The sequence below is a fragment of the Cyprinus carpio genome, chromosome A25, assembly GCF_018340385.1.
Source record: "Cyprinus carpio isolate SPL01 chromosome A25, ASM1834038v1, whole genome shotgun sequence".
NCBI lineage: Eukaryota > Metazoa > Chordata > Actinopteri > Cypriniformes > Cyprinidae > Cyprinus > Cyprinus carpio.
Genome location: NC_056596.1, coordinates 16,051,624 through 16,075,208, shown reverse-complemented (window position 1 = coordinate 16,075,208; position 23,585 = coordinate 16,051,624). Strand labels below are relative to the sequence as shown.

The following is a 23,585-nucleotide window of genomic DNA, read 5'->3' as shown; positions in this document are numbered from 1 at the left end:
TTCCCTTCATTGGAACCAGTGTTGGGTAAGCTACTTAAAAAAGTAATCCACTACAAATTACTAATTACTTCTTTAAAATTGCAATTTGATTACATTACTGATTTCTGTATTAAAAAATTAATCAGATTACTAATTACTTCACTTTCAAGTTACTTTCAAGTTTACTTTACTTTTCAAGTTATCAAACCTAAAAAATGCACTACAAAGAGACTCATAGTTCTTTTATTAATTTAATATTGGCAGAAAAAAAATACATAAGTAATTTTTTTATTTTATTTTTTCCCAATATCAACATTTTTTTTTTTAAATAAAGAAAACAAATTGGTTGCGCTTTCTGCATTCTAAGTCTCCATCCAGCAACTGGCTTTGAACCACAGAACAGGTTTCCACTGCTCCAGAGTCCAGTGGTGGATTGCTTTACACCGCTCCATCCAGCAACTGGCTTTGTACTTGGTGATGTGAGGCTTCCATGCAACTGCTTGGCCGTGGAAACCCATTCCACGAAGCTCCCGCCACACAGTTTTTGTGCTGATATTAATGTCAGTGGAAGTCTGGAGCTCTATGGAATCAGCAGAGCGTTGGGGACTTTTATGCACCATGTGCCTCAGCACTCGGTCCGCTGCTGAGTTTCTGCTGTTTTCACTTTCCAATAATACCTCTTACAGTTGACCATGGAATATGTAGCAGGGATGAAATTTCATAAATTGGCATCCTATCACAGTTCCATGCTTGAATTCACTGAAGTAGGTGGAGACAGTTGGTCAGAAAGAGTGATAAAGAGACAGACAGTACTTGTCCATGTACAATAAACAAAGATTCCTACTGCATATTAATGGATATCAGAAACAAGGCACATTTGGGTGCATTTTATTATGTGATTTCAGTAGAACAGCGAGCGAGGTGAAGAACTGTGTATACATATCGCCTCTGTCAGGTCCTGCCACTGCCTAAAGGCAAGTGCAATGCTTGATGTAATAAACTGAAAGGTTTAGTACACTTGTTAAATGATGGAAGAATCAAACAAAAACTGGGCTGGAGCATAAATGGATGGTTCAGATCAGAGGTGCTGTAAAGACTTAATGGCATAACAGCACAGACATTTACATTTCAGATCAAACTTCCACAAACCAAGACAATTTAATTTAGACTTTAATTTAATGATTTAATTATATATATTTTTATAATATTATATAATTTTAATATATTATAATTGTATAATATAATTATTTTAGTGCATATTTTAATTTATAATTTAAAATGATTTCCTTCTCTATTTTCTGTATTTCTATATTTTTATTTTGTGTATGTATTGACTTATTTAACAAATCCTTATTCAAACCACAGAAAAGGAATCTTTTAATCGTTAAAAAGTCTTTCCAAGACACTGAACATGTGGAAGTGCTGATAATTAATCTGAGCAAAAACAAATATTTTATTATTTCTTTAATCAAATGTATAAAAAATCTAATCAAATCAAATATAAAATCAAATCAATGCTGGTCACCTTCTCTTAAAAACCCAAAGGGGGCTTTGAGAGGTTTTCGGCTCTCTCAGGCAGACTGAATGGAGTGTTATCAAAGCTGTGAGTGAAAGCATATATGACCATTCATTTTCTTTAGCCTCTACTCTCAATCTTTACAATAGCCCATGGACTGAAAAGACTGGTATAAAGGCATTTATCAAAGTGGACAATAACAGCTGTTTTGGCACTTCAGATAATGGATGGTGAAGGATTCCTGATTGTGCATGTTTAGATGGGATAAAATAAGCTGAATTGGGAAGCGCTGTGTGGTCTGAGGTACATTAAGAGACATTTCTGAAACTAAAACCCACAACTAATTCAACGTGATCCGAGCCTTTGTCGTCCTGCTTGTGGAGTATCTCAAAGTAGTACCGTCTGGAGGCCATGAGACTGAAGAGGAAAGAACCGACAAATTTTTTTTTTAATATAATATAATATAAATATAATTATTATTGCATTATCATATCATATTGTATCTCATCATAACCCATATTGTAACGTCATAGCATAATGTTATTTTCAGATAATGGCAACAGCAGTAATATGATTAAAAGCAGCAATGTTCAGTAAAGTTACATTTATTAATGCTATGTGTCTAACTGTGAGCTGTTTACAGTTGCCAAGCAACACAAAAACTATTAAATATTAATATAGAATGTGTGGCCATTTTTGCATGCATTCAAATGCACCTTCAAACTTCAACTCAGAATTTAAAGCCAGAACTGTAATATTTAGCATTTTTTTATATATATATATAAATGGAACAAAACAGTGTAGTAAATCATATTTTATTGTTATGTTCCAAATAATATATCATATCACATCACAGATCATAATATTGTATCATACTGTAGTGTTTCAAATTGCATCATACAGTATATTGCAACAGTGAATTATATATCACAACATATCTTATGTTATACTGTATTGCTATGTTAAATTATGCAATATGGGACATGAGATATTGTTGTAATATATCAGAACACTACCATATCATATCATATATCATATAATATATAAAATTTGCATTATTCTGTTTTATATCATATTATATCAAATAAATAAAACATTGTGCTGTATTATATCAAATATAGTATCACAATTTTTTTGTGTCATATTTACAAAATATCAATTATAGTACTTACAAAAGATTGGTAACATTATCATTTTAAAATGTTTTTAATGAAGTCTCTTATGCTCAGTAAGAACAGTTAAAAAAACAAAAAAAAAAACAGATACTGTAAAATATTCTTACTAATTTAAATAAGTGTTTTCTATTTGAATATAATATAAAATTTATTCCTGTGATGCAAAGCTGAATTTTCAGCATCATGATCCTTCAGAAAACATTCTAATATGCTCATTTGCTGCTCAATTATTATTGGTGCTCAGTTATTAATAATTGTTCTTACTATTATCAACATTAAAAACTGTTTGTTTTTTATTGCAAAAAACAAAAACAAATAAAAAACAAACAAGATTTTCAAGATTCTTTGATGAATATAAAGTTCAAAAGACAGCATTTATTTGAAAAAGGAAACTAGAATTCTAAATTATAAATGTCTTTACTGTCACTTGATTGTGTCCTTGCTCACTAAAAAATAATAATAATAAAAATTTATTTAAAAAAAAAAGAGTGTTAGTATATATCATTTCATAATGTATGATATATCATGTTCAGAAAGATATGGGAGTTTGAACACACTTGTGTTGGTTGTGTATGAGTGAATGTTTGCTCTCTGCTGTGACTCTCATCTCATCAAAATCACATCTCCTCAAATGGGCCACATCTGCTGTCAGAGCAACACAATTACAGCCCTGCTTGATTTCACACCTTATTACACCTCCGAATGTGACACATTACAAACATCACTCACTCATCACTCGGCGCTAATGTCATTCACTCACAACTGGAGACATTCTAACACAGCCCAGATCTTTGGGGTGAGGCTCCACCTTATATTTGCATGCACTAATTGTTTTATATTTGTTTTTTGTTTTTTTGGTGCCCTGGCAATTTGAGAGATTATATATGAGACATGAGGTTCCTGATGAGTAAATTTTCTCTTGCATATTCATGAGCGCTGCTAATGCATGAGACATAATTCAGCTCAGATGCTAACGCAAATGTCTTGTTTGCTCCAGTGGGCCTATGAAATACTGAGAACAAATAGAAAGAGGGAGAACAGATGTGGAAAAGAGATACAGAACTGACAAATTGAAAAGCAAGATAAAAACGGAGAAACCACCCACCTACAGCAGCATTGTAATTCAAGAGAACACTATAATACTATAATAATACTATAATACAATATAATATAATATACTGTATGTAAATAAACACAATTATAAAACAAATAAATAAATAATATAAATAAAAACTAATATATAAAGCAAAAGCAATGGAGGAAATACACCACTGTAATGCATAACTTTTAATTACTAACCTAGACTACTTTATTATAATATAATACAATATAATTAAACATACTATCATAATTGTATAAATAATAAAGTACATAAATAAGATTTCGATTAAAAACAATCCTTAAATATTTATATTGTTATAAAATTATATTTATAAAATAAATAAATAATAAATGTAAAAATAAATACATGCAAACAAACCTTACAACAACTTTCAGTGACACACTGAGATGCAGTTGGGTGTGTTATGACTGGCCCCAGGGGGTCTCGCACCTTCATATCAAACACTGCAGTAATTTACTGTAAAATTACTGATAGAAAGAAAACCATTATTGAAAACGAGAAGAAATTTAAGAGCCAAAGAGACAAATAGAAAGAACCGATAAAACATGTGAGTGAGTGAAAGAGGAAAAACAGGAAGTGAGAGAAAGACTGCGGTAAAAGTACAAAATAGAGGCTCTCAGCGGGAGAAGGTGAAATTATTGAGAGCGTGAGTGGGCCGAAAGCTCTCCGATTGAGAATTACGGTCAGAGGAGGGTGTCGGTGACAGTGCAATTTCCTCGACTTCACACCGACCGATTTGCTCTGCCCATCTCATATTCCACACTACAATCAATCACAGCATGTGTGCCGGCATCCTGCCAAAACAAAGAGGACCTTCAGAACGCAGGAGATCTGTAGACTACTGTTCTATTCTCAAACTTAGCGAGTTGCCCAGGCAACATTTTTAGGCACCACTGTTGAAAATGTTGTTTTAAATCATAAATTGTATTTGGCTGTGTTGAGTGGTGTTATGTTGTGTTGTGTTAGAGTTTTTGCAGCACGTTTCTGTATTTGATCGTGTTGTGAGTATTTGCAGTGCGTTTCTGTATTTTGTTGCGTAGCGAGTATTTGCAGCATGTTTCTGTATTTGCTCCTGTTGTGAGTATTTGCAGTGCGTTTCTGTATTTTGTTGCGTAGCGAGTATTTGCAGCATGTTTCTGTATTTGGTTGTTTTGTGAGTATTTATTTATTGTTGTGTTGTGCGTACTTGCAGCGCATTTCTGTTTTTGCAGCGCGTTTTGGTATTTGGTTGAGTAGCAAGTATTTGCAGCACGTTTCGGTATTTGGTTGTGTTGCAAGTATTTGCAGCACATTTATGTATTTGGTTGTGTTGTGAGTTTTTGCAGTTTATATTGTGAGTATTTCTTTATTGGTTGTGTTGTGCGTACTTGCAGCGCATTTCTGTTTTTGCAGCGCGTTTTGGTATTTGGTTGAGTAGCAAGTATTTGCAGCACGTTTCGGTATTTAGTTGTGTTGCGGGTATTTGCAGCACATTTATGTATTTTTTATTTATTTATTGTGAGTAAATAAATAAACAACATTTGGTTGTGTTGTGAGTTTTTGCAGTGCATTTCTGTATTTGGTTGAGTTTCGAGTATTTTCAGCATGTTTCTGTATTTGGTCGTGTTGTGCATATTTGCAGTGTGTTTCTGTATTTTGTTGTGTAGCGAGTATTTGCAGCACATTTATGTATTTGGTTGTGTTGTGAGTTTTTGCAGTGCATTTCTGTATTTGGTTGAGTTTCGAGTATTTGCAACAAGTTTCAGCATTTGGTTGTGTTGCGAGTATTTGCAGCAAGTTTCTGTATTTGGTTGTGTTTCGAGTATTTGCAACACATTTCTGTATTTGGTTGAGTTTCGAGTATTTTCAGCATGTTTCTGTATTTGGTCGTGTTGTGCATATTTGCAGTGTGTTTCTGTATTTTGTTGTGTAGCGAGTATTTGTATTTGGTTGTGTTGTGTGTATTTGCAGTGTGTTTCTGTATTTGTTTGTGTTGTGCATATTTGCAGCGCGCTTCTGTATTTGGTTGTGTTGCGAGTATTTGCAGCACATTTCTGTATTTGGTTGTGTTGTGAGTATTTGCAGTGCATTTCTGTATTTGGTTGTGTTGAGAGTATTTGCAGCACATTTATGTATTTGGTTGTGTTGCGAGTTTTTGCAGTGCATTTCTGTATTTGGTTGAGTTTTGAGTATTTGCAACGCATTTCTGTATTTGGTAGTGTTGCAAGTATTTGCAGCGCATTTCTGTATTTAGTTGTGTTGCGAGTATTTGCAGCAAGTTTCAGTATTTGGTTGTGTTGCGAGTATTTGCAGCAAGTTTCAGTATTTGGTTGTGTTTCGAGTATTTGCAACACATTTCTGTATTTGGTAGTGTTGCAAGTATTTGCAGCGCATTTCTGTATTTAGTTGTGTTGCGAGTATTTGCAGCAAGTTTCAGTATTTGGTTGTCTTGCGAGTATTTGCTGCAAGTTTCAGTTTTTGGTTGTGTTTTGTGTATTTGCAGCGCGTTTCTGTATTTGTTTGTGTTGTGCGTATTTTTGCAGCGCGCTTCTGTATTTGACTGTGTTGTGAGTATTTGCAGCACATTTCTGTATTTGGTTGTGTTGCCAGTATTTGCAGCGCATTTCTGTATTTGGTTGTTGTGAGTTTTTACAATGTGTTTCTGTGTTTGGTTGTGTTGCAAGTTTTGTAGTGCGTTTCTGTCTTTGGTTGAGTATTTGCAACGTGTTTCTGTATTTGGTTGTGTTGCGAGTATTTGCAGAATGTTTCTGAATTTGGTTGTGTTGCAAGTTTTTGTAGTGCGTTTCTGTCTTTGGTTGTGTTACGAGTATTTGCAACGTGTTTCTGAATTTGGTTGTGTTGTCAGTTTTTGCAGCATATTTCTGTCTTTAGTTGTGTTACAAATATTTGCAGTGCGTTTCTGTATTTGGTTCTGTAGCAAGTATTTGCATCACATTTCTGTATTTAGTTGTGTTGCGAGTTTTTACAAAGCATTTCTGTATTTGGTTGTGTAGCGAGTATTTGCAGTACTTTACTGAGTTTGTTTGTGTTTTGAGTATTTGCAGCGCGTTTCTGTATTTGGTTGTGTTGCGAGTATTTGCAGAGCGTTTCTGTATTTGGTTGTGTTGCGAGTATTTGCAGCGTGTTTCTGTATTTGGTTCTGTTGCAAGTATTTGCAGTACATTTATTTAGTTGGTTTTGTTGCAAGTTTTTACAAAGCATTTCTGTATTTGTTTGTGTTGTGAGTATTTGCAGCACATTTCTGAATATTGTTGTTTTGCAAGTATTTGCAGTGTGTTTCTATATTTGCTCGCTTTGTGCACATTTGCAGCATGTTTCTGTACTTGATTATGTTGTGAGTATTTATAGCATGTTTCTTTATTTGGTTTCATTGCAAGTGTTTGCAGCACTTTTCTGTATTTGGTTGTCTTGTGAGTATTTGCAGCCCATTTCTGTATTTGGTTGCGTTATGAGTATTTGCAGGGTGTTTCTGTATTTAGAGTATTTGCAGAAGATGGTTTCTGACTTTGCTGGTGGTTTTTTAGTTTTTCATGTGTTTCTTAAGCTGCAGCACATTGAGCTCTCTCGGCCACCATATACAACATAAGTAACAGGAAGTAGAATTTGATTTCTCCGCCCATGATATTTCACCCAATTTTTGCTAATGGGAACAATATGTGTGTGTTATGCATTTTTTTGTAGCTTAGTTGTGTACTGAGCTGTTAGCTGAGCAGCATGCTAACATCACACTAGCTATGTTTCCATCACACTGTTTTTATGCACATTTTGAAATACTGCATCAGAAACGAGTAATGGAAATGCCAAAATAAATAAATAAATTCCAGTGCGAAAAAGTGTTATTGCCTTTAATAATAATCTTTCTTGGCCTGGAATTCTCAGTATGGTTAGCAAACAGTGCTGACAGAATGTGTGTAGTGATGTCGCCACTCAGGATCGGTCACTTGTCTGTTATCTGGCAACTAGTTTCTCTCTGAAGCTGGCCGAGCATGCTACTTGAGCGAAATGAACAAATATCTGATCATCCATAATGCTGTTGCTATTTACATCTCAAAATGTATGTTAAAATTTGCTTTACCAAGGCAACACTTCACGCGTCTGTATTACAAGCTCTGTTTTCATCCCTAGAGTGGAAAACAAAACCATGTCTGTGCCAACTGGCCCGGATCGGCATAGAATGGAATGGTTAAGTAACAAAAACAGTTTGTCCTGACGCTGGAAAAGCAGCTTAACAGTTGTTCATCTGAATGCGAGCTTGGAGTAGATTGAATGAAATTGGCGGGGATTATTCAAGGTACAGTATAATATATATATCTATATATATATATATATATATATATATATATTATATATATATTTATATATATATATATATAATATATATATATATATATATATATACATATATATATATATATATATATATATATATATATATATATATATACAGTGCCCTCCATAAGTATTGGAACAGTAAAGACAAAAATGTTCTGTTTGCTGTGGAGTCAAGAAATCTATAAATATGATTAAAAGATGAATATGAGACAAAACTACAGAATGTCACATTTTATTATTGGGTGATTCAACACAAAGATGTTTTATCAGCTAAGAAGATCAGCACTTTTAGAGTTTCATCTCCCTATCTGATGAGAATATAAGTATTGGAACAGTTGCCTCACAGGTCTTTCTAATTGTTCAGCTGTGTCCTGTTGCATTAATTCTTCAGATATTAAAAGCAGGGAATATAACAAATAAACTATAATAACACCTTCTGCATTCTAAGTCTTGCATTCGATGATTACACACACAAACCAGGATGAAGATGAGAAAGCCAACTCCGAAAGAAAAGCAAGCAATTTGGATGCTAAAAGAATAAAGGAAGTCAATTAGAACTATAGGAAAAACAAAGGGCATGGAGAAATCAAGAGTTTGGAAACTACTGCAACCAACTGATCGGCATAAACAAACAACATTAGAAAAACAACATTATTTGAAAACAGACAAATCATAAAAGCTGTGAAAAATGAACCCTAAAATACATGTCTGTAAAAATCACCAACAACCTACAGAAAGCTGTCAATCCACAAAAGCACTTCATATTAGATCAGGACAATGACTCAGTCAAGGACTTTATCAGGGCAAAGAAATATAAAGTCTTAGATTGCCCAAATCAATCTCCAGATTTAAATCTGATTGAACATTAATTTCACCATCTGAAGAGGAGCCTAAAGACAGAAACTCCCCAAAAAAAGCAACAGCTGGAATTGGCTGCATTAAAGGCTGTAGAAAATCATTTCAAAGCATAAGAACAAGAGTCTGGTGATGTCTATGGGTTGCAGACTCACTGCTCTGATTGCACGCAAAGGATCTGCAACTAAATATTAGCTTGTAATCTTTTACATCGGCCTTAAATTCAACTGTTCCAATACTTATACTCACATCAAATAGTGGGATGAACTCTAAAAGTGCTGTCCTTCTTATTTGGTAAAACATGTATGTGTCGAAAAACATAATAATAAAATGTGACATTCTGTAGTTTAGTCGCATATTCATCTTTTAATCATATTTGCAAATGTCCAAGGGCAAATGTTTGACTCCACAGCAGAGAAAAGCAATTGTGTCTTTACTGTTCCAATACTTATGGAGAGCATTATCAGATTACGTCATACTCAAATTTTCAAAACCTTTAAAATCAAAAGCATAGAAGCGTAAATGTCAGAAATGTATATTTGTATTTTATATAGTTCATTGGCTTACAAAAGAAAAGGGTTGGAGTTTATGCTGGATCAATGTGCAGGACTGTCTCAGAGGTGTGTGTGTGTGTGTGTGTGTGTGTGTGTGTGTGTGTTTGCACATTCACATGTCCAGAAATGATGAATAGAGCCACAGCCAGACTGAGAGAGAGCGAAAGAGAGGACAAGCTCCTAATTGTCTGACTAATTGCAAACTCTGACTCAGTCTCTCAGTAATGTGTCGAGTCGAGCCCAGACATGAAGATGAATGTGAGGAGGAATCTAACAACCTCATTACCATCACACTCTGTGCCAACTAGATCTGTCACAATCATTGTACTTTATTTTGTCCGACAGAACAACATTTCAGCACAGAAACATACAGCAATTTGCTTATCTGGTTCCACAATCTGACTTTAACAGCAGAAGCAAATGACAAAAATGGAAAATATATGATACAGCACTTGAGAAAAACCCTCAAACTTCAGATTCTTCACAAGAATTGGGCCAGTGCCTTTGTCAATAATTCAGATGGTCTGATGGGCCAATTTATATTTCACTTTGACTTTAAAGGGAATGTAGTTAGAATATACTGAGTGACAACTTAATATGGGCTAAATTTGCAGCCCTGTTATTTGAAACAGCACAGCAAAAATTGCCCTTTCTTTAAAGGTTTAGATTTGTAAAGTGATCTGGTAGACCTATACGACAACATTGTAGACCTACGTATGCTACATCTGAAGATGGTCTAAAGAAAATTCGAATCTGAGTTGAATCCAAGTCATTTTAAAGACTGACTTGCTTAGACTTTTAAACATGCGTCGCTGCTGCAGTGTTGACACCCTTGACTTTGACTTCATCGTACTAATGAACTCCACAAACTCTCGGGCAGCGTCGGTATCATTAAGATTCACATAGTTTCAGCTCTGCATATCTGTAGCTCCATATTAGTGTGAAGTGCGTGGTTTCTGGGATCTCAGCCACTTCTTAGCAGACATCAGACCTACATATACAGAAACAGTTTAGAATCCAAGAATCAAAAGATAACATCAATTAACTGCATTACAGTTTAATCTTAAATAGATATAGGCCTATGTGTAAGTTTATGGGACCAGTGTAGTCCTGATTCACTAAAAATCACTCTTATGGAACAGTTTTCATTGAATAAGAAACATATAGTGTAATCCTGATTCATTAACAAATGACTCGTTCACACTTAATTTTAAGGTCCTATTCTCGCTATTAACAAACCATTAACTACGACTTTTGCCTCAATAAACTCCTACCTTGCTGCTTATTAATAGTTAGTAAGGTCGTTGTTGGGTAGGTATTGGATAGGATTAGGGTTGTAGAATATGGTCATGCAGAATATGTGCTTTATAAGTAATAATAAACAGCCAATATACTAAAAACAGGCAACCTAACAATCAACACAGCGCATAAATTAAATAAAAACCAATCAATCAAACTTATTAAATAATATAATTCTAACTCAAAAACTATTGACTCTAAATAAAAATTTAATCTCAACAACTCAAAAAATAATCAGATTCAAATTGAATCTGAAGATCTGTATCTATACCCATCACTACAAGTCATAAACTGAAGTGGCAGGATTTCCAGGTGTAAATGATACAGCACTTTTGTGGAAATGCCAGATGCCTCACAAAAACCCCTCAGATATTCCAGCCTCTCCATCTCTCTGCTGTTAAAGGGCAGACACAGATCTGCTGTATCAAGGGGTGAGTCACATCCAGTGGAATCCACCTCTATATCCTCCCTCTGGTCTTTGCCTTTCCACAGGCATTAAGGCCACCTGGTCTTCCCACACACCATTTGTCCTCCAATCACATCATTATCCAACCACATAAGCAGCATTAATCTAATGGAAAGCCCATCAGAGACTTCATGATTTAGATCTCATGTTCGTCAGCCATTTGATGAAAGTGTATACCTTTCCCACAAAAGTACTCTGAGAGACGATCAAGCTTCTAAGGAGATGAGAACGGAGGAAATTATCGCATGCAGAAAAAAAAGGTTGCCAGGTATTCGCAGAAATGGAAAGCCGCTCATCTTCCTGAATCCTGTATGGAACATTCAGACAATGACCTCTTAATTTACCATAAAATTCTTTATATTTAGCTTGTTCCTCTGATATATTCAAAAGACATGTATTATTAAAGCTTGTTATCTATTTTACTTTTTCACTTTTCTTAATTGCTATTTTTACACATACTATACAACACTGGAACCCCTTGGACTCTAAATGTAAAGAATATTTCTGAATATTTCTAAATGTAATTTAATATTTTTAGACAATTTCTACAGAATAGGCATGCACTTATATTGATTTTTTTCCAAAAGTTGAAAAATACTTTTATTTTTGGATGATAACCAATAAAAGGCCAATATTAAAATCTACACTACTTCATCTATCTATCTATCTATCTATCTATCATCTGTCTGTCTGTCTGACCATCATACAAACAACCCAAATAAAAATCTATCTATCTATCTATCTATCTATCTATCTATCTATCTATCTATCTATATCAGTATATATACAGCGCAAATCAAAATTAGAGAACTATATATATAATTTTAAATGGATTTTAAAAGATTTTTGTGTAGTACTAATCTATAGTATTAATTTTAAGATTTAAAAAAAAACAACACTACCAGAGTAGTCTGATTCACAAACAAATGACTCAAATGAACCTGTTCTTTTTGAAAATGATTCGTATTAATTTTTTTATTATTATTATTAAAATCAAAACATACACAGAGTATTCTGATTCACAAACAAATGATCTTACGAACCTGTTTCTTTTAGTAAATCAAAAACATTCAAGTGAGTCAGATATGTAGAGTGGAACAAATGTTGTCTTGATTCATTAACTAATGACTCTTTAAACAGTTTTTTAGTGAATCAGAAACATTCAAGTGAGTCAGATATGTAGAGTGGAACAAATGTTGCCTTGATTCATTAACTAATGACTCTTTAAACTGTTTTTTAGTGAATCAGAAACAAATAACTTATGAGGCAGTACTTTTTGTGAATCAAAAACATACGTCACAACCAGTGTAGACTGATTCACAAACAAATGACTCAAATGAACCTGTTCTTTTCATAAATCAAAAACATACAGCATAAACAGAGTATTCTGATTCACAAACAAATGACTCTTATGAACATGTTCTTTTCATGAATCAGAAACATACACCAGAAACAGAGTATTCTGATTCACAAACAAATGACTCTTATGAACATGTTCTTTTCATGAATCAGAAACATACACCAGTATGGAATGATTCACAAACAAATGACATTATGAGACATTCTTTTAATGAACAGTTCAAAGCTGTGTTACCGCTTTAATCCCTCTCAGAAACAAATGTACATTTCTCCATGTTGTAATAAGAGAAGCTGTGGTATGATCATTATATATAAAGTAAATAGATGTTTCTCAGCAAAGAAGGATGTTTCAGTAAACATGTCTTGATTCACAAGCAGGTTGGAGTTATTCAGAATAAGGCAGGTATTCAGTTCAACTCAATATAACCAGGTGACTGCACTCTGAATGGATGTCAGCGGAGAAGTCTGTCTTTTCTTGTGTTGGCTAGGTAAGCTCTAAGATAAGATCTAATCAATGCTTTGTAAGGTTGGAAAAGACTCATGTCTGCTTCTACAGGATGAGCTATCCTGCTTAAAAAGCAAAGTGCTCAACCTCAGATCAATACCCATCATTCCCCTTCTCTTTCTCTATTCCTCAAACTCAGTAATGGCATTGATTTATGATCAAGGTAATCATGATAAACGGCATTACAAAAAGTCTTAACAATGCCTACACATTTGTCTTTTTTCACTGTCATTGCTTGATTCGATCTCTGCGCTTTAGGACAGGACTGTATTCTTAAAATAACAGCTCTGTTACAAAAACTACTGAGCTTTTATGTCTAGACAAGACATGAAGTTTTGTACAAAGAGTATAATTATTATTCTATGATTCTGAGATACCTAGATTTTAAGGCAGTATTGCATTTGCAGAAAATGCCGTCCCTGAATGTCCTGCACTAAGCTTGGTAAAAAAAAAAATTATACATTTAAAGTATTGGAATAAATTGTGGTTTGAGTTTGTTGTGCACTTTGCAAGCAAAACACTATCGTGAATGTGAGTATATGGTTCTTAGCTTAGCAACATGCTAAAAGGAAATTAAATGGAAACAATTGTGGTTTGGATTTATCATGCACTACACAAACAAAATGCCTGGTTGTTAGCTTAGCAAAATGCTAAAGTCAACTTAACTGCAATCAGTCGTGGTTTGCATTTACCATGCACTTTGCAAACAAACCATCTGGTTCTAGCTTAGCAGCATGCTAAAGCCAAACTCAACAGGAAATCATAGGACATAGGATAACCGTAGGAAAAGCTTTGCAAGCAAAACAATATTGTCAATGTGAGTAAATGATTGCTAGCTAAGCTACATACTAATGTCAAACTCAACTAGAATCAATTGTGGGATGAGTTTACAGTGCACTTCGTAAGCATCATAAACATTTGGTTGGTAATTTAACAACATGTTAAAGCCAAACTCAAGACAGTTACTTTGCACTTCATAAAACAGAACATCTGGTTGTTAGTTTAGCAACAGGCTAAAGCCAAACCCAATGGGAATCAATTGTAGGACAAGTTTGCCATGCACTTCGCAAGCAAAACACTAAATGTGAGTATTCGGTTGTTAGCTTAGCAACATGCTAATGTCAAACTCAACTAGAATCGATTGTGGGACAAAGTTACTTTGCACTTTGCAAGCAAAACACTTTTGTACATGTGTGAGTTTTACTCACCCTTATGGTGTTCCAATGCTGTATGCTCTTCTTTCTTTTTCGAACCACAAAATGAGATTTTAAAATCTCAATTCGAACATCCCAGTCTATACTCATTTTCAAAAAACATCTAAAGACTCTTAGACTCTTTTTCGCCAGCACTTGACCAACTAATACTAGCACTTATCTTTTCTTTTCTTGTCTATCCTATTCTTGAAAAAAAAAGAAAGAAAAAAAACCTTGCTACGACTTCTGTATTAGACTAACTGAGACTTGTCGTGGCACTTGTATACTGTTGTTGTTCTCTCGTTGGTCTGATTGCTTCTATTGTTCTCATTTGTAAGTCGCTTTGGATAAAAGCGTCTGCTAAATGATTGAATGAACGAATGAATGTAAGAATTTTGGGGGGAGAATACAATGGGGTTTGGTGAAAAACAAACAGAAAATGAGTCTTTGATCTTTGCTATTGGATTCTGTGCATGACTGCCTGTTCTTTAGCAAAGTAGTTCACTCCAACTCACCCAGGAAAGCACACAAGTTACAAGAAATCAAGATGAATAAAAACACAGCGTGAAATACAATGCCTACTTTCTTCACTGGGTTGAATATTTCCAGACTGAAACTCCGGTTGTCAGTTGACAGATGAATGTGATAACCTGTTGCGAAGAGCACAACAGATATATTTACCTCAGAAAAGAGAGTACACAGATGGAATCTAGTTGTTTTTATTAATCTTGATCTGTCAAAATGGTGCACTCAATGTGCTTTTTCAGAGAACTCAGAGTGAACTGCAGTGCTAACAGAGTCTCATGAACACACAGTTGTGTACAGAAGACCAATTAAATTCAGTTTTTTTTTTTGTTACCATACACCCCCAGAACTCTTATAACATACAGCGCATTGCATGGGACCATTCTGTCATCTTTTTGCAACTTTTTAGAAAAAGTTTGGTCGCTATCCACCCTGCTGAAAAAAAACAATAGAAACCATCACAGAATTGTTTTTACAGGTTATAATGGGAATTGTACTGGTTTTAATGGAAACTGTAATGGTCCCTGTGTGTTTCTACTGGTAATTTGTCACCTTTTATTAGTGGCTTGTTAAAACCACTAAATCCTAATGGAATATGTACCAACACATAATGGTTAATAGTTGATGGTTTGTAATGTTTGTAGTTTTATTTTTAGTGGAAACCATTAGAATTTCCGTGATGGTTTCATTTGTTTGTTTTATTTATTATATGGGTAAGCATGAGCAGGACATTTTTTTTTTAAATTCAGGTCTGAAACAGACTGAAGTGCATGTAAGCTTTGAAACATGCTAATGGCAAACTCAAATTCATTAAATGTCTTTTCTGGGTGAACTAACCCTTTCACTTGAGGTTCCTCATATTTAAAAACATGCTAATGGCAAACTCAAATTCATTAAATGTCTAGACTATGGTGAGGAATGATTTCAGTTTTGCCATATGTAAATATTTTTAGTCTGTCACTCAAGTCACTTGAGGTTCCATTTTAATTAGAATGCTATTTAAGATATAGGCTACCTAGGCAGTAGACAGCATGGCCCCTGACAGTAGATGTACATCACGGATATGTCTATTTGATGTCTTCTTTTACATCTGCAAGATGCATTTTTTGGAGTGTTTGCTCAACTGCAATACGTCTATAGGACATTTCTTATCAGATGTCAAATAGACATTATGTCTTTAAGATGTTTATGATTTAGAATGTATGTAAAACTGACATCTTAAAGACATCTATCAGATGTTTGTACACTGCAGATGCTTTTCAGATGAAGTGATCTTTAACAGACATCTTCTAGATGTACGTGTGCTATCTGGGGCAGCTCACTAGGTTTAGAGCTTTTGAAATTCAGAATTCAAGGGCAAGATATTGAAGGTTTCCTTCATAAAGAGCCATCTGCACTTATGGGCAAAACAAGCTTAAATTAGTCATTGCCAGAAGGTGGATGAAGTTTTGAATGTGTTTTTATATCAACGGATGGTAAATGCACAACATCACTGAAGAAGTAGTTACTCAGGAAGTTCTGAATGAAGATGAAACATCAGCGTGTTTCTTTGATATTGTTGTGATTCTTCTTGAATGGCAGTGAAAATATGGACACAGCAATGCAGTTAATATTATTATAACGGGCTGATATTCATCAAATAAACTGGGTTGTTCTTTGATATCTTGAGGCTAATTATGGATCTCTTTGATTAAAATAAAGTAATTAAGACATTATTAGCACCCACCAGTAGTGAATAAGCCTTGTAATCCATAGCACACATCACAAGAGATGAACAAAGAATCCCTTGTCTTATGGCAAACATTAGCAGCGGGTTTATTATAATAAAAGCTGTCATGTTGGCAAATTTGCTTTTAATCATCTCAAAATCGGTTTAGTGTTTTCTTGCCCCCTTTGTAGACTTTCCTAAACATCTCCTTTCAGTGGTTGTCATTAAAAAAACATCAGATGGTGCAGAAAGAGGGTTAAATGCTGTTTCTATTCAGGTCTGGGATTATAGTGTCATTCCTGAGGGGCCACGTCCTCTATCCAGCCCCACATCAAGGGCAGTAATAGGTGAAACACTTACACGCAGTACACTGGATGAATAATGCAGAAAAATCAAGTGCTCTTTAGTGACTCACAGCCTACGATCAAGAGCAGGTGAGGTGTGCTGTGTGTCAGAGAAAATGGCTCTTTTAAATTTTGTTCAATGTTTTTAATGTGGTAAACCTGTAATACAAATCTACTGCTTTTCTGTTATGTCACTTAATAAATGTAGGATAAAATAATTTTTTCAAGATTTATTTGTGCTCATTTGATTAACTTATTTCTCAGAATGCACATTCAAATTTGATTTGAATAGCTCAATTGAGTTATACAGATATTGTGTGTGTGTGTGTGTGTGTGTGTGTGAGAGAGAGAGAGATTAAAGCTGAATTTTCAGCATCATTACTCCAGTCTTTAGTGTCTCTTGATCGTTCAGAAATCATTCTAATGCTGAATTGCTACACAAGAAACATTTCTGATTATTATCAATTTTGAAAACAATTGGGCTGCTTAATATTTTTGTGGAAACCCTTATTTATTTGATTTGATTTAAATTTTTAAATGTATTAATTTATTAACTTTTCAGAATTCTTTCATGAAATTTATTGTAAGTAAAAAAAAATAATAATTTTTTTTTTTTTATTTGAAACGAAAATCTTTAGTAACACTACATTATTGTCACTTTTATCATTTTTAAAACATCCTTGCTGAATAAAATTAATTTTACCGCAAACTTTTGAATACTAGTGTACATAAATAAGACATTATCCATATACTCACAGAGCCATACATTAAGTACCAACAAGGTAAGATTGTCAAATTACACACAGCCCTAAATCTGGCATCCCAAATGTCTATTATCCTGTACTTTCACAAATGGAAATCCTAAATATAAAGGCTTAAATCATCTAGGCAGAGCATTATCTACTGGAGTACAAATCTAAAAAGGTGCCTCGGTGGTTACTATCTATACACGCAGGTTCACGAAATGAGGTCGGATTAGTTTATGCATTATTAAATACACTCAAGATAAAGGCCAGGCTATGGATCACTTTACAGCCACACATATGGAAACAAAACCACTGCTAATTCCAGCAGATCCATTTGAAACCATTATTAATGGAGAATTAGTGCAGAGTGCTGAATTAAAATGGTCTGCTGGCTGAAACAGGCTTTTTATGGAAAGACTAGAAATACAATATGCTAATCGACCATTCATACACTGCTTATTTGAAGCGGAAAAGGTGTTTATATCTTTGAAGTGACACTGCTCTTTCTTCAATGTGATATTTAAATCACAGCAGTCGTACGGGTGTAAATGATGCGAGCGCTTTGAGCGGAGCTAAGAAAGGCAATCATTAAATGGCCGATCAGATAAAGGCCAGCAATTTCCTCCAATTACCAACCCAATCAACACCATCAGGGGTAAAATAACTGCATCAATAGACATAAGTGTGGGCGGTTTGTTTACAAAGGAGGAATTGAGGCCTTTGATTGGACAATAAAACAGGAAATGAAACACACAACATACACAGCACGCATATTTATGTATTAATGACTTAAATTTGCACAATACAACCAAAGTTTGCAGTGCAATTTCCCACAATGCCATAAATTCCAAAAGATGTGACTGTGTGTATACAGAATGTACTTACTGCACAGACTTGGACGCCTGAGATCTGAACTTGGTAAACTCTCCTGGTGCGGTCCATTCAGATCCCAGCTGAAACACACAACAAACCACATGATTGCTTGATCATTAATGCTGTAACTTAATCATTGTGTAATTGGGCTTACATAAAATTACCTGCTAAAAGAGACTTTAAAGTGATAAAATATTTTCATTTTTGGTAGGAACTATTCCTTTATAAAAAAAAAATGTATTGCCTTTTTGTGTGTGTGCTGTGCCTTTAAAGACTTTTGAGTAAAACAACCTTTTGGCATTCAAATTAAGGAATATGATACGTTAACTTGTGAGCAACATAGCTGTTATCTGGTCAGTTTTGTTGTTAACTGCCACAACCTGTCTTAAAAAAAAAAAAAAAAAAAAAAAGAAACTTTAGTCTAAAACTTTAGTCTCTAACAATGGGAACCTTTAGAAACACATCGTATGCAGAGCAGCAGGTGCAAATGAGAACACAAAAAAGTTTATTTGTTGCACTTTCCATTCACCTCTACAGAAGTTTATCAACGATGACCTCCGTTTCTGAGAACCCCGGAAATGTGAAAAAGGGAAAAAATAAAAAGAATTCTTATAAATATAATGAATTAATAATTCATAAATATCATTAGGTTTTTGGGGAGTCACACCACATTTACAATCTGAATTAGCCTTGCCTTGTCATGAAAGCATCAAATTATCTCAGTTTTTTAGTACAATGAAGCTCTTCATCTCAAAATATCAAGGGGAAATTGACTCCTCTTAACATGACCACTTTAAAACATTCAGAAGAGTTTGTGTTTCCCTTTTATAAACCTTAATAATAACACTTCTGACAATCAAATCTTTTTTCTATATACAATCCAAAGCATCCCTTTCTTGACCCGCAGGGCGAGCGCAGTGATTTCCCCACCAACCCTCTGTAACTAACGCAGTGATCCAGAATGAAATCTCCTGCACTCCATCCCAGCATGCCTCCCTTTAATTGTCATGTGTGGCATCGCTCTCGCTCTCAATGCTTCTCTTCACATCACACATTGATGTAATGAATCATAACACCTCCTGGATCATCCACGATCCCCGCTGCCATCAAAGACGCCTTTCATTCGTCACACACACACACACACACTGACCAACAAAGTTCCGCAGAGCTCCAGATTCCTCACCCTTGCCCCTCTTTTCACCAAAAGCAGCGTGTTTACTGTCGCACACACCTTGCGGGGCCATCAGGATCAACACAAGCATGTGACTCAGCCAATGCTAATCACCTCCGCTGCCAAACACAACTTGCCTCTCGCGGGGATTAGAGGACAAAGATGTGTGTGTGTGCATCTGCCTCCAGAGGCAAAGGCTACAGTATATTTCCACTTGAAGTTGACTACAGGAAAATGTGAGAGAAAACAATGGGTGGAAACTTCTTGCTAGCGCACTTATTAACATCAATGTGTTTAAGTTTAATACAAATCACAGCTTTCATTCTGAAAAAGACACTTTAGGGTACTTTTAAGTGATTATTACGTTTGGAATATGGATATTTTTCTACAAAAACGCATCAGTGCACTACAGGAGGACTTTGTCCACCCCCCGGAGCCGTGTGAGACACTTTTTTTATGGAAAGGCGCTTTTTATTTCACATCTTTTGGACTGAAGGAATGCAACACCCGCTGACTGATATAATAGAGCTTGAAAGATCAAAGACCATTTTTAATATAACTCCGCCTGGTTTCGTTTGAAAGAAGAAAGTCATATACACCTAGGATGCCTCTGGGGTGAGTAAAACGCAGTCTAATTTTAATTTTTGGGTGAACTAACCCTTTAACTTAGTGATTGCTATCGGGATGTGAAGAGACTTTCAACCAGCATAAAAATGTTTTTGAACCAAATCACCTACCCTGCCTTTAAATGTAATAGTAAATAATACACTATTGTTCAAATTATAATCAACTACTTTATTAGTGTCAACACGTCAAAATAAGTGTACTTCTTTAAAGCACAAAATATTATTAAAACATTGTGATTTCAAATGTACTTTACAGTAAAACATTTAATTTGACACTATCACAATATGCTCTTTTTAAAACTGTACTTAAGTGTGTTAAGAAATAGTCAAAAAATGAACTCTGTAAATACACTCAAGTGGTCTTTTTTCATTAAAGTGGTCTGTAAGTACAGTTTCTTATAAACAGATTTTTAAGATTTAAAATACACTAAGAGCACACATTCAATACAATTAAGCGCACACATCTTTTCACAAAGGTTGTTTTGCAAAAGAAAGATGCATCAAAGGAGACATAAGAACATTAAAAATAAGATGGACACACATGGTTATTCCACTCTAGTACCATTTCCCTCCAAACTAGTGGGAGGGATACCCATAATGTTTTTCAGCTAGAAGATTTCTATTTACACAGATGACTCATTTTTCTGCATGAGCTCCGCCGAACATCCACCCGCTAAAGGGAAAAATGTGAATGGTGTTTATGGTAATTTTTTGGCTACAGGGGCATTGTTGTGTAATTTAAAATCAGGTATTCTGGGTGTTTTTATGTGTTTGCTTACTGGTCTGAGTCAAAAGAGCCCACTCATAGTCTCCAGATATGGATGGAGTCATACTTTCAGTGTGTCTATTGATTTTGTTTAGCTTGTTTTATTGTCACCAAGCAAAACTCTTAAAGGGATAGTTCACTCAAAAAAATACATTCTGGAACATTTGTTCTCCCTCGTGTAATTCTAAACCTATATGTTGATATTTCTTCTGCAGAACACAAGAGAAGATATTCTGAAGAATGCTTGGACTCCATTGACTTTCACTGTAGAGACAAAAAACAAGGGGAATGCTGGTGTTTGTTGTCTTAATAGTCGATGTTATTACCAAGACTTGAAAATTTGGTCGCAAACTATCAGCGCTGAGGAAACTACTGTGACTGTAGCTTCAAATAAGCGAAACAAAACAATTAGCTATAAAAAAAAAGTAGTGAAAAACTTTAGTTATAACTGCAAAAATGAAAATGTTCCTATATTCAAATGTGGTGCATCAAGTGACAATCAATCACAAGACAAGCAAGAACAAATGTTGCTGTTGTTGTTAACTTATTGTGAATTGATCGTAAAGATCTAGTTTTACACCGTGTCCTAATCAGGCATAATGTGATACAACTCTAACAAGCAATCTTTCAGTACATAAAAGATGCAACAGCTACAAGACGCAACTAAATCATTCACAAATCATAGCCAATCAGAAGATCGTGTGGGCGGAGCTCTTTTTACAAGAGCACTGCTTTCTCACACTTGAAATGAAAGGGTTAAGACATAATGTAATAAAATTAAACAATTTTAACATTATTCAAAATCCATATTCAGTGATTGATATAATCTTCATCATGGAATACACTTTTTGAAAAGTAATTTTCCAAATCTGAGGTTAATTGTTAATTTTTGCTTTCATTATGGCTGTTAAAGTCACACAAAATGATACTGAATCAATTGCTCCAAAACTGTTGCTTGCTGCATTTCTTCATTGCGACTAGTTTGAAAAATCTTTCCCTCGCTAAGACATGTCCTAACCAGACTTGCAATGAACACATCTTTTTCATGTTACTACATGTTTTTAATGTTAAGAGGACAAATGCTTGTGAAAATGTTTGTGCATTCAAATATCAAGCACATCAAGCAATAATCAATCACAAGACAAGGGAGAATGTCTCGGTTACCAGTGTAACCCTCGTTCCCTGAAGGAGGAAACAGAGACGTCACGTCAGTGACTGACGAATTGGGATCTTACTCCGAGAGACCAATCTACTTTGAGTGTAAACTAAACAAGCCAATGCACATTGGCATGCAATTATTGCATCCAGCTGCAGCTGATCACAGCGTGAGCATAAAGAGGCACCAGGTGCAATGCATACCAGGTTTACGCTGAGGAGCCGAACCGGTGACCTGGCTGCTCAGCAGTGGTACAGCAGCAATGGCAATGGGACATGACCTCTCCGTTCCCTCCTTCAAGCCAATCGTCAAGATAGTTGAGGATGCGAACACCCTGCTCTCTGAGAGGAACAAGAGCTGCCTCCACAACTTTCGTGAAGACACGGGGAGACAGGGACAGACGCACCCGAAGATGCATTTCTCCATTAACATCTTGAACGGTAACCTATGAAGGGCCCAGTTCAAGACACGCAGGTCCAAGATTGTCCGTAAACCACCTTCCTTTCTTGGGTACAATGAAGTAAGGGCCATGAAGCCCAGTCCTCATATCGGCTGGAGGGACTGGCTCTATTGCATCTTTTGCCAGTAAGACTGTGATCTCCGCACGCAAGACAGGAGCATCGGCTGCTTTCACTGTAGTGAAGCGGATGCCGCTGAACTTGGGGGGACACCAGGTAAACTGAATCTCATAGCCGAGGCTGATGGTCCACAGAAACCAGCGAGATGAGAAACCATGCAAGTGGAACCAATGGAACCACCGCTGTACCCGCAGTGGGGCAGCAAGGTGGAACGCAGGGACCCAACTCAGGTGGCTTGTGAGCGGACCGGAGAGGGGTCTGAGATGCAGAGGTCAGTGGCGGTTCGGAGCTCTTTCAGAACTTCCAGATCATGACCACCCTCGTGCAGGTCCTTCACGGCCTTGGCCTGGTGCACCTGCAGTAACGCCATAGCATGTAAGGCGGAAGCAGCTTCACCGCAATCTGTATAGGCACTGCCGGCAAGACCAGACGAATACCTACAGGCCCGGGAAGGGAGCAACAGGTCTACCAGCCAGTAAGATGAGGAATTAGGACACAAGTGCATCGCTACCGACCACTTCACCGGGGGGATCGCCGAATACCCCTTTGCTGCACCACCGTCAAGGGTGGTGAGGGAGGAGGAAACATCAGGCTCGTTTCTGGCAGTAAAAGGTGGCATCCACAACCTAGTGAGCTCCTCATGCACTTCTGGTAAGAAAGACACCGGGGCGGGGCACTGAGAACCTGTTCTACTGCCGGAAGTAGTTCTCACCTGGCAGCCGCCAGGACGAGTCTT

The 23,585-nt window shown here is 35.8% G+C and overlaps 1 protein-coding gene across 1 annotated transcript in view; it reads right to left on the bottom strand.

Moving 5' to 3' along the window:
• LOC109071952 (N-acetyl-beta-glucosaminyl-glycoprotein 4-beta-N-acetylgalactosaminyltransferase 1-like) overlaps positions 1 to 23,585 on the bottom strand; it is a 141,476-nt gene that overhangs the window by 24,345 nt on the left and 93,546 nt on the right. Inside the window, exons 7-8 of the mRNA XM_042715708.1 lie at positions 18,565 to 18,632; positions 1,834 to 1,912 (exon numbers count right to left, since the gene is read on the bottom strand). Coding sequence (XP_042571642.1) covers positions 1,834 to 1,912; positions 18,565 to 18,632 — 147 coding nt within the window. The remainder of the gene's footprint in view (positions 1 to 1,833; positions 1,913 to 18,564; positions 18,633 to 23,585) is intronic.